Source organism: Epargyreus clarus, unplaced genomic scaffold (genome assembly GCF_041222505.1).
Source record: "Epargyreus clarus isolate Ecla_fem2 unplaced genomic scaffold, WU_Ecla_fem_2.2 ptg000007l, whole genome shotgun sequence".
NCBI lineage: Eukaryota > Metazoa > Arthropoda > Insecta > Lepidoptera > Hesperiidae > Epargyreus > Epargyreus clarus.
The window spans coordinates 15020194-15032921 of NW_027332215.1; the positions used below are offsets into that span (position 1 = coordinate 15020194).

General features: G+C 44.6%; 1 protein-coding gene across 1 annotated transcript in view; it reads left to right on the plus strand.

The window, feature by feature from the left end:
• LOC140743505 (SET and MYND domain-containing protein 4) overlaps positions 1-12728 on the plus strand; it is a 40909-nt gene that overhangs the window by 5268 nt on the left and 22913 nt on the right. The window contains exons 7-10 of the mRNA XM_073074826.1: positions 586-793; positions 1381-1582; positions 2033-2129; positions 3589-3775. Coding sequence (XP_072930927.1) covers positions 586-793; positions 1381-1582; positions 2033-2129; positions 3589-3775 — 694 coding nt within the window. The remainder of the gene's footprint in view (positions 1-585; positions 794-1380; positions 1583-2032; positions 2130-3588; positions 3776-12728) is intronic.

The window sequence follows — 12728 nt, forward strand, 5'->3', positions numbered from 1 at the left end:
TACACTTTGTTATGTGTTAGGTATATCGTCCGCGCCATACTGCTAGTCCACTCTGAAGTTGTTGCGCACAACTACGAACATATTTTCCGTAGCCAACATAAGGGCACACTAATGCAGCCATGTATCGTGTAATACAGCGAGTAATGTATCCGTGGGCGAGAGGGGGCAGCGGACGGGTGCCGGGGGAACCCCGCGCTGTCTTCGTCCCGCTAATATCTACAATTTGCTTTCGACTCTACTCGTATCTGTATTCAGAGCGGACTAGCAGTTTAGCGCGGACTATACTTTGGAATTGTATTACTGCGGAATTTATTACCGTTACTGTACCACTGCAGGCACCGGTCTCCTCTCGTAATGAGAAGGATTAGGCCATAGTCGCGCTGGGCAAGTGTTCTGGTTTGAAGGGTGTGGTAAGCTTAGGCCTCAGGGGTAGCGATGAAACTCTAGCCGACTTCAAGTAGGCATCTCATCTGATGGGGTTGCTTACAGATGTCAAAGGGGAGCAATAGCCACTTATCATGAGGTGGACGGCATGCCCGCCAGCGAATCCTATGTTATAATATGTTTTTGCATAATATGTTACAGGGTGCTGTTATTAACTGCCAACGAAGGCTTCCCGGCCTTGCCCTGCCCCGTGTCGAACCCTGCGACGGCGGCCGACGTATTCGTGAGCTATTCTTCTGTAGACAATGTACACATATATAAAACGGATGCGCCTCCCTTCTACAGAATGTTCAACCTCGTAACCAATTTCGATAAAATGAACAACACGGACTACACACAATATGCTTTGGTAAGTTATCGAAATCACAATAAAGAGTTTTAAGGTTTAAATACGAATCAAGTAAATCTATCAAGTAATCGACCTCAGGTAGGAATATTTAATCCTGTTCGGGGTTGATTACAGATGTCCACGGGCGGCAGTAGCCACTTACCATCAGGTGGACTGCAAGCTCGTCTGTTACTCCAATATAATAAAAAAGTGTAATTCTGTTGGTAGTTAATAAATATAAATAAGAATAACTTTATTCATAACAAATTACACTTACAAAACTTTGTAATGCAAAAACTTAATTAATAGTAAGTACAAGTAAATATAGTGTTGCAACTAGTGCCTACGCTAGGTTAGACCTGTGTTGTAGTCACCAGCACCCCATCCTTAGAATTATAAACACACAAATAAGTATAAGCATACATTATACTATCGGTAAGTTTTTAAGTTATTAAGATTTATAGTATTGTTAGTACTTGAAAAATGTCTGTATGTGCGTGCGCGCGTGTGTGTGTGTGTGGATCAGTTATATGTGGCATAATATAATATACAAGGAGTTGATATATTTTTTTTCTGTTTCATCATATGGAAATGAATAAAACTTCCAGACGGCGACAATGCTGACGTTGTACTTGGAGAAGTTCACGTCGTTCTTTGAGTTTCTGCCGACACGGCTGCCCTTCACGCTCGCGGACCGCCAGCTGCGCTTGTTCGCAGCGGCGCTGATGCTGCGCAGCCTCGGGCAGCTCGTCTGCAACGGACACGCCACTATGAGCCTCTGTACTGTCGAGCAGGATGACGGGAGAAACGGTTAGTGTAACTTTTTTTTTATAATATAGGAGTAACAGGCGAGCATGTAGTCCACTTGATGGTAAGTGTAATCTGTTATCAACCCCGGATAAGATTGGATATTCCTAACTAAGGTCGGCCATAGATACTCGTACGCAGCTTCTCTTGAGGACTAAGCTGGAACGCCTCGGAAAATATAATTCCCTTACCACACCCTTCGAACCAGAACAGCAGCGCTTAACACTGCTGTTATTAGGCAGAAATAGGTGTGGCGTTGGTGCCGCTGGAGGCGAACCATAAACGTCGAACCATTATACCACCTATAAACTTTCACTTCTTTCAGTGAAAACTCCTTTAGGTGTGTTAGGCGACTTTTGCTATTGAAACTATCATACAGGTTTGAGTCACAGAAATTCAAATAGTATAGAAATTTGAATTATACAATCAATAAATGAAAACATTTGTTAACAGGACGTACGTTAACTGAGAAAGAAGTTCGCAGGGCGACCGCGATATATCCATCGGCGGCCATGATGAACCACTCGTGCGAGCCGAACATTATCAATACGTAAGCCATTTTAGTAATTTTACTTTAGTAGCCCCTTTTACTGTGAAATAGGGTACTTGATAGTTTTTAGGACAGTGTTCTTTTATTTTTAACCAACTTCAAAAAAGGAGGAGGTTACTCAATTCTACCCTATGTATGTTTTTTATTGTATGTATATTAAACCCCTCTCATTGTTTTTAAAACAAGGGTTATTTATTAGTAAAGAATCTTATATTATGTTAAAAGGAACGTCGCAGGTGAACAGTTGGTCACGTGACAAGAGTCGTATCATGGCATGTGACGTCACGATAAATTTAACAAAGTTAACTGCGAAGCTTCGATAGCGATACGCATTGTTCACAGAATACACATTGAAAGTTATTTAGCCTTTATCATGTTTTGACAAATATACATTTATTAACATGAAAAAATAAACACTGAGGCATCAAACAAACGTTCGGCTGATATTTACTGTTTACTGGCAGATGACGTCCCTTCAGCTTCGGCCGATCTCGAGGGTTTTCATTCAAGTGGTCGAACATGAATTTACTTATTTTATTGTCGATGTATTGAAAAGATGACAAATACTTTACTTTTTTTTATTAAATATTTAATTTTAAGCTAACAACAGTTTGATTGATCGATATTTTCATTATAGTCAAATACCCTATTGAAGCAACCATCGAACATGTCGTTTAAGGACATCTGTAACCAAAAAGGATACGAGTCTTACTTCACAGTTTTTTTTGGTTAAATATGCATGATCCTTAATGATATCGACCGTTTGTAATGATGAATCTTAACCATTATTTGTCTATAGTTCAAATTTGACTACACGTGTACGTACGCCGTCCTCCGCACGTGTATAACCCTGCCGCGCACTCATGCGCCTATGGAGCTGCTCATACTATATTTTAATACAAAAAAGGAACACACTAACCTAACCTAACCTAACCTACCTTTCGAGTCACAATACAGCACCGCTTAGTACTGCTGCTATTGGGTTACCCAATTTGGGTAGAAATAGGTTTGACGCGTATTAAGCTGCCTGCACAAACGCAAAATCAATTTTGCGCTTCTGCAGGTATCTCAAAAAAATTTTTTTTGATGCTATTGGATACGATATCGGTATGAAATTACACATTTAATTAACTAAGCCACAACGATATCATAATATACAAAGATACAAAAAATCAGGTAAGATTATTTTCTGTCTCAATGTTACCTTAAACTTATGTTACCCTGTGATTTAGAGATGTGTCAAAAATATGAAGATAAATTGCCATATATGTATTTAGATACGGCTTATTAACTTAAAATATTGAACAGTCATTATATGCCTTTCACATAAATAAGTAAACAAAACATGATTTTATTAAACATTAAAAACTTATGGGATAAATTAAGAATAAAATAACTTTTACAAAACCTCAATTTTCTCTGTACGTCTGAGGGCAATAAAATTGTATACGATTTTCAGTTTCTACAAGAGCCGCTTGATAATTCGTTGCGCGAGCGAGCTGCCCATCGGCTCGGAGGTGTCCAACTGCTACGGGCCGCACCGCGCGCGCGAGCCCGCCGCGCAGCGCCGCGCGCGCCTCCGCCAGCAGTACATGTTCACGTGCGCGTGCGACGCCTGCACCGACTGCGACCGCCGCGACTCCGTGGTGAGTGCCACGTGTACGTTCACACGAGGCTATTGTTAATACGGTGCGCGAGTGAGCTGTCCACTGCGGCGAAGGTAACTGCCGCCGGTACATGGTCACCGCCTGTACCGAATGCGACCCCGTGGTAATTGTGACGTTGGATACACAGCATTTTTGCGAAACTTTCGATAAGCCGAAGCACACCTGAGTTGATCAAAACGCCGAAGTGCCCACCTTCAGTATATGTCGACGCCCTTGTTTGCCGACTGTACTGAATGCGACCACTGCATCTCGCGGTAAACGTGACGTAGAATACACAGCTTTTTTGGGAAATTTTTGATAAACAGATGCACACCGAAGTTGATCGAAATGGCGAAGTGCCTACTTTCAGTACATTTCGACGACCTTGTTTGCCGACTGTTCTGAATGCGACCACTGCAACCTCGAGGTAAGTACGACGTTGGATACACATCATTTTTGCGAAATTTTCGATAAACAGATGCACACCTGAGTTGATCAAAACACCGAAGTGCCCACCTTCAGTATATGTCGACGCCCTTGTTTGCTGACTGTACTGAATACCATTTCTGCAACCTAGCGGTAAGTGTGACGTAGGATACACAGCTTTTTTGCGAAATTTTTGATAAACAGATGCACACCTGAGCTGATCAAAACGCCGAAGTGCCCACCTTCAGTACATGTCGATGTCCTTGTTTGCTGACTGTACTGAATGCGACCACTGCAACCTCGCGGTATGTTCGACGTTGAATACACAGCATTTTTGCGAAATTTTTGGTAAACAGATGCACACCTGAGCTGATCAAAACGCCGAAGTGCCCACCTTCAGTACATGTCGATGTGCTTGTTTGCTGACTGTACTGAATACCATTTCTGCAACCTAGCGGTAAGTGTGACGTAGGATACACAGCTTTTTTGCGAAATTTTTGGTAAACAGATGCACACCTGAGCTGATCAAAACGCCGAAGTGCCCACCTTCAGTACATGTCGATGTGCTTGTTTGCTGACTGTACTGAATGCGACCACTGCAACCTCGCGGTAAGTGCGACGTTGGATACACAGCATTTTTGCGAAACTTTCGATAAGCCGAAGCACACCTGAGTTGATCAAAACGCCGAAGTGCCCACCTTCAGTATATGTCGACGCCCTTGTTTGCCGACTGTACTGAATACCATTTCTGCAACCTAGCGGTAAGTGTGACGTAGGATACACAGCTTTTTTGCGAAATTTTTGGTAAACCGATGCACACCTGAGTTGATCAAAACGCCAAAGTGCCCACATTCAGTACATGTCGATGTCCTTGTTTGCTGACTGTACTGAATACCATTTCTGCAACCTAGCGGTAAGTGTGACGTAGCATAATGCACACCTGAGTTGATCAAAACGCCGAAGTGCCCACCTTCAGTACATGTCGATGTCCTTGTTTGCCGACTGTACTGAATACCATTTCTGCAACCTAGCGGTAAGTGTGACGTAGGATACACAGCTTTTTTGCGAAATTTTTGGTAAACAGATGCACACCTGAGCTGATCAAAACGCCGAAGTGCCCACCTTCAGTATTTGTCGACGCCCTTGTTTGCTGACTGTACTGAATACCATTTCTGCAACCTAGCGGTAAGTGTGACGTAGGATAATGCACACCTGAGTTGATCAAAACGCCGAAGTGCCCACCTTCAGTACATGTCGATGTCCTTGTTTGCTGACTGTACTGAATACCATTTCTGCAACCTAGCGGTAAGTGTGACGTAGCATAATGCACACCTGAGTTGATCAAAACGCCGAAGTGCCCACCTTCAGTACATGTCGATGTCCTTGTTTGCCGACTGTACTGAATACCATTTCTGCAACCTAGCGGTAAGTGTGACGTAGGATACACAGCTTTTTTGCGAAATTTTTGGTAAACAGATGCACACCTGAGCTGATCAAAACGCCGAAGTGCCCACCTTCAGTATTTGTCGACGCCCTTGTTTGCTGACTGTACTGAATACCATTTCTGCAACCTAGCGGTAAGTGTGACGTAGGATAAGGCACACCTGAGTTGATCAAAACGCCGAAGTGCCCACCTTCAGTACATGTCGATGTCCTTGTTTGCCGACTGTACTGAATACCATTTCTGCAACCTAGCGGTAAGTGTGACGTAGGATACACAGCTTTTTTGTGAAATTTTTGGTAAACAGATGCACACCTGAGCTGATCAAAACGCCGAAGTGCCCACCTTCAGTACATGTCGATGTCCTTGTTTGCTGACTGTACTGAATGCGACCACTGCAACCTCGCGGTAAGTTCGACGTTGAATACACAGCATTTTTGCGAAACTTTCGATAAGCCGAAGCACACCTGAGTTGATCAAAACGCCGAAGTGCCCACTTTCAGTATATGTCGACGCCCTTGTTTGCTGACTGTACTGAATACCATTTTTGCAACCTAGCAGTAAGTGTGACGTAGGATACACAGCTTTTTTGCGAAATTTTTGGTAATCAGATGCACACCTGAGCTGATCAAAACGCCGAAGTGCCCACCTTCAGTATTTGTCGACGCCCTTGTTTGCTGACTGTACTGAATACCATTTCTGCAACCTAGCGGTAAGTGTGACGTAGGATACACAGCTTTTTTTGTGAAATTTTTGGTAAACAGATGCACACCTGAGCTGATCAAAACGCCGAAGTGCCCACCTTCAGTACATGTCGATGTCCTTGTTTGCTGACTGTACTGAATGCGAATACTGCAACCTCGCGGTGAGTTCGACGTTGAATACACAGCATTTTTGCGAAACTTTCGATAAGCCGAAGCACACCTGAGTTGATCAAAACGCCGAAGTGCCGACCTTCAGTATATGTCGACGCCCTTATTTGCTGACTGTACTGAATACCATTTCTGCAACCTAGCGGTAAGTGTGACGTAGGATAATGCACACCTGAGTTGATCAAAACGCCGAAGTGCCCACCTTCAGTACATGTCGATGTCCTTGTTTGCCGACTGTACTGAATACCATTTCTGCAACCTAGCGGTAAGTGTGACGTAGGATACACAGCTTTTTTGCGAAATTTTTGGTAAACAGATGCACACCTGAGCTGATCAAAACGCCGAAGTGCCCACCTTCAGTATTTGTCGACGCCCTTGTTTGCTGACTGTACTGAATACCATTTCTGCAACCTAGCGGTAAGTGTGACGTTGGATACACAGCTTTTTTGTGAAATTTTTGGTAAACAGATGCACACCTGAGCTGATCAAAACGCCGAAGTGCCCACCTTCAGTACATGTCGATGTCCTTGTTTGCTGACTGTACTGAATGCGACTACTGCAACCTCGCGGTGAGTTCGACGTTGAATACACAGCATTTTTGCGAAACTTTCGATAAGCCGAAGCACACCTGAGTTGATCAAAACGCCGAAGTGCCCACTTTCAGTATATGTCGACGCCCTTGTTTGCTGACTGTACTGAATACCATTTTTGCAACCTAGCAGTAAGTGTGACGTAGGATACACAGCTTTTTTGCGAAATTTTTGGTAATCAGATGCACACCTGAGCTGATCAAAACGCCGAAGTGCCCACCTTCAGTATTTGTCGACGCCCTTGTTTGCTGACTGTACTGAATACCATTTCTGCAACCTAGCGGTAAGTGTGACGTAGGATAATGCACACCTGAGTTGATCAAAACGCCGAAGTGCCCACCTTCAGTACATGTCGATGTCCTTGTTTGCCGACTGTACTGAATACCATTTCTGCAACCTAGCGGTAAGTGTGACGTAGGATACACAGCTTTTTTGCGAAATTTTTGGTAAACAGATGCACACCTGAGCTGATCAAAACGCCGAAGTGCCCACCTTCAGTACATGTCGATGTCCTTGTTTGCTGACTGTGCTGAATGCGACCACTGCAACCTAGCGGTAAGTTCGACATTGAATACACAGCATTTTTGCGAAACTTTCGATAAGCCGAAGCACACCTGAGTTGATCAAAACGCCGAAGTGCCCACCTTCAGTATATGTCGACGCCCTTGTTTGCTGACTGTACTGAATACCATTTCTGAAACCTAGCGGTAAGTGTGACGTAGGATACACAGCTTTTTTGCGAAATTTTTGGTAAACAGATGCACACCTGAGCTGATCAAAACGCCGAAGTGCCCACCTTCAGTATTTGTCGACGCCCTTGTTTGCTGACTGTACTGAATACCATTTCTGCAACCTGGCGGTAAGTGTGACGTAGGATACACAGCTCTTTTCGAAATTTTTGGTAAACAGATGCACACCTGAGCTGATCAAAGCGCCGAAGTGCCCACCTTCAGTATTTGTCGACGCCCTTGTTTGCTGACTGTACTGAATACCATTTCTGCAACCTAGCGGTAAGTGTGACGTAGGATACACAGCTCTTTTCGAAATTTTTGGTAAACAGATGCACACCTGAGCTGATCAAAACGCCGAAGTGCCCACCTTCAGTATTTGTCGACGCCCTTGTTTATTGACTGTACTGAATACCATTTCTGCAACCTAGCGGTAAGTGTGACGTAGGATAATGCACACCTGAGTTGATCAAAACGCCGAAGTGCCCACCTTCAGTACATGTCGATGTCCTTGTTTGCCGACTGTACTGCATACCATTTCTGCAACCTAGCGGTAAGTGTGACGTAGGATACACAGTTTTTTTTGCGAAATTTTTGGTAAACAGATGCACACCTGAGCTGATCAAAACGCCGAAGTGCCCACCTTCAGTACATGTCGATGTCCTTGTTTGCTGACTGTACTGAATGCGACCACTGCAACCTCGCGGTAAGTTCGAAGTTGAATACACAGCATTTTTGCGAAACTTTCGATAAGCCGAAGCACACCTGAGTTGATCAAAACGCCGAAGTGCCCACCTTCAGTATATGTCGACGCCCTTATTTGCTGACTGTACTGAATACCATTTCTGCAACCTAGCGGTAAGTGTGACGTAGGATACACAGCTTTTTTGCGAAATTTTTGGTAAACAGATGCACACCTGAGCTGATCAAAACGCCGAAGTGCCCACCTTCAGTACATGTCGATGTCCTTGTTTGCTGACTGTACTGAATGCGACCACTGCAACCTCGCGGTAAGTTCGACGTTGAATACACAGCATTTTTGCGAAACTTTCGATAAGCCGAAGCACACCTGAGTTGATCAAAACGCCGAAGTGCCCACTTTCAGTATATGTCGACGCCCTTGTTTGCTGACTGTACTGAATACCATTTCTGCAACCTAGCGGTAAGTGTGACGTAGGATACACAGCTTATTTGCGAAATTTTTGGTAAACAGATGCACACCTGAGCTGATCAAAACGCCGAAGTGCCCACCTTCAGTATTTGTCGACGCCCTTGTTTGCTGACTGTACTGAATACAATTTCTGCAACCTAGCGGTAAGTGTGACGTAGGATACACAGCTTTTTTGTGAAATTTTTGGTAAACAGATGCACACCTGAGCTGATCAAAACGCCGAAGTGCCCACCTTCAGTATTTGTCGACGCCCTTGTTTGCTGACTGTACTGAATACCATTTCTGCAACCTAGCGGTAAGTGTGACGTAGGATACACAGCTTTTTTGCGAATTTTTTGGTAAACAGATGCACACCTGAGCTGATCAAAACGCCGAAGTGCCCACCTTCAGTATATGTCGACGCCCTTGTTTGCTGACTGTACTGAATACCATTTCTGCAACCTAGCGGTAAGTGTGACGTAGCATAATGCACACCTGAGTTGATCAAAACGCCGAAGTGCCCACCTTCAGTACATGTCGATGTACTTGTTTGCTGACTGTACTGAATACCATTTCTGCAACCTAGCGGTAAGTGTGACGTAGCATAATGCACACCTGAGTTGATCAAAACGCCGAAGTGCCCACCTTCAGTACATGTCGATGTCCTTGTTTGCCGACTGTACTGAATACCATTTCTGCAACCTAGCGGTAAGTGTGACGTAGGATAATGCACACCTGAGTTGATCAAAACGCCGAAGTGCCCACCTTCAGTATTTGTCGACGCCCTTGTTTGCTGACTGTACTGAATACCATTTCTGCAACCTAGCGGTAAGTGTGACGTAGGATACACAGCTTTTTTGCGAAATTTTTGGTAAACAGATGCACACCTGAGCTGATCAAAACGCCGAAGTGCCCACCTTCAGTATTTGTCGACGCCCTTGTTTGCTGACTGTACTGAATACCATTTCTGCAACCTAGCGGTAAGTGTGACGTAGGATACACAGCTTTTTTGCGAAATTTTTGGTAAACAGATGCACACCTGAGCTGATCAAAACGCCGAAGTGCCCACCTTCAGTATTTGTCGACGCCCTTGTTTGCTGACTGTACTGAATACCATTTCTGCAACCTAGCGGTAAGTGTGACGTAGGATACACAGCTTTTTTGTGAAATTTTTGGTAAACAGATGCACACCTGAGCTGATCAAAACGCCGAAGTGCCCACCTTCAGTATTTGTCGACGCCCTTGTTTGCTGACTGTACTGAATACCATTTCTGCAACCTAGCGGTAAGTGTGACGTAGGATACACAGCTTTTTTGCGAATTTTTTGGTAAACAGATGCACACCTGAGCTGATCAAAACGCCGAAGTGCCCACCTTCAGTATATGTCGACGCCCTTGTTTGCTGACTGTACTGAATACCATTTCTGCAACCTAGCGGTAAGTGTGACGTAGCATAATGCACACCTGAGTTGATCAAAACGCCGAAGTGCCCACCTTCAGTACATGTCGATGTACTTGTTTGCTGACTGTACTGAATACCATTTCTGCAACCTAGCGGTAAGTGTGACGTAGCATAATGCACACCTGAGTTGATCAAAACGCCGAAGTGCCCACCTTCAGTACATGTCGATGTCCTTGTTTGCCGACTGTACTGAATACCATTTCTGCAACCTAGCGGTAAGTGTGACGTAGCATAATGCACACCTGAGTTGATCAAAACGCCGAAGTGCCCACCTTCAGTACATGTCGATGTCCTTGTTTGCTGACTGTACTGAATACCATTTCTGCAACCTAGCGGTAAGTGTGACGTAGCATAATGCACACCTGAGTTGATCAAAACGCCGAAGTGCCCACCTTCAGTACATGTCGATGTCCTTGTTTGCCGACTGTACTGAATACCATTTCTGCAACCTAGCGGTAAGTGTGACGTAGGATAATGCACACCTGAGTTGATCAAAACGCCGAAGTGCCCACCTTCAGTATTTGTCGACGCCCTTGTTTGCTGACTGTACTGAATACCATTTCTGCAACCTAGCGGTAAGTGTGACGTAGGATAATGCACACCTGAGTTGATCAAAACGCCGAAGTGCCCACCTTCAGTATTTGTCGACGCCCTTGTTTGCCGACTGTACTGAATACCATTTCTGCAACCTAGCGGTAAGTGTGACGTAGGATACACAGCTTTTTTGCGAAATTTTTGGTAAACAGATGCACACCTGAGCTGATCAAAACGCCGAAGTGCCCACCTTCAGTATTTGTCGACGCCCTTGTTTGCTGACTGTACTGAATACCATTTCTGCAACCTAGCGGTAAGTGTGACGTAGCATAATGCACACCTGAGTTGATCAAAACGCCGAAGTTCCCACCTTCAGTACATGTCGATGTACTTGTTTGCTGACTGTACTGAATACCATTTCTGCAACCTAGCGGTAAGTGTGACGTAGCATAATGCACACCTGAGTTGATCAAAACGCCGAAGTTCCCACCTTCAGTACATGTCGATGTACTTGTTTGCTGACTGTACTGAATACCATTTCTGCAACCTAGCGGTAAGTGCGACGTAGGATAATGCACACCTGAGTTGATCAAAACGCCGAAGTGCCCACCTTCAGTATTTGTCGACGCCCTTGTTTGCTGACTGTACTGAATACCATTTCTGCAACCTAGCGGTAAGTGTGACGTAGGATAATGCACACCTGAGTTGATCAAAACGCCGAAGTGCCCACCTTCAGTATTTGTCGACGCCCTTGTTTGCTGACTGTACTGAATACCATTTCTGCAACCTAGCGGTAAGTGTGACGTAGCATAATGCACACCTGAGTTGATCAAAACGCCGAAGTGCCCACCTTCAGTACATGTCGATGTCCTTGTTTGCCGACTGTACTGAATACCATTTCTGCAACCTAGCGGTAAGTGTGACGTAGGATAATGCACACCTGAGTTGATCAAAACGCCGAAGTGCCCACCTTCAGTATTTGTCGACGCCCTTGTTTGCTGACTGTACTGAATACCATTTCTGCAACCTAGCGGTAAGTGTGACGTAGCATAATGCACACCTGAGTTGATCAAAACGCCGAAGTGCCCACCTTCAGTACATGTCGATGTCCTTGTTTGCCGACTGTACTGAATACCATTTCTGCAACCTAGCGGTAAGTGTGACGTAGGATAATGCACACCTGAGTTGATCAAAACGCCGAAGTGCCCACCTTCAGTATTTGTCGACGCCCTTGTTTGCCGACTGTACTGAATACCATTTCTGCAACCTAGCGGTAAGTGTGACGTAGGATACACAGCTTTTTTGCGAAATTTTTGGTAAACAGATGCACACCTGAGCTGATCAAAACGCCGAAGTGCCCACCTTCAGTATTTGTCGACGCCCTTGTTTGCTGACTGTACTGAATACCATTTCTGCAACCTAGCGGTAAGTGTGACGTAGGATAATGCACACCTGAGTTGATCAAAACGCCGAAGTGCCCACCTTCAGTATTTGTCGACGCCCTTGTTTGCCGACTGTACTGAATACCATTTCTGCAACCTAGCGGTAAGTGTGACGTAGGATACACAGCTTTTTTGCGAAATTTTTGGTAAACAGATGCACACCTGAGCTGATCAAAACGCCGAAGTGCCCACCTTCAGTATTTGTCGACGCCCTTGTTTGCTGACTGTACTGAATACCATTTCTGCAACCTAGCGGTAAGTGTGACGTAGGATACACAGCTTTTTTGCGAAATTTTTGGTAAACAGATG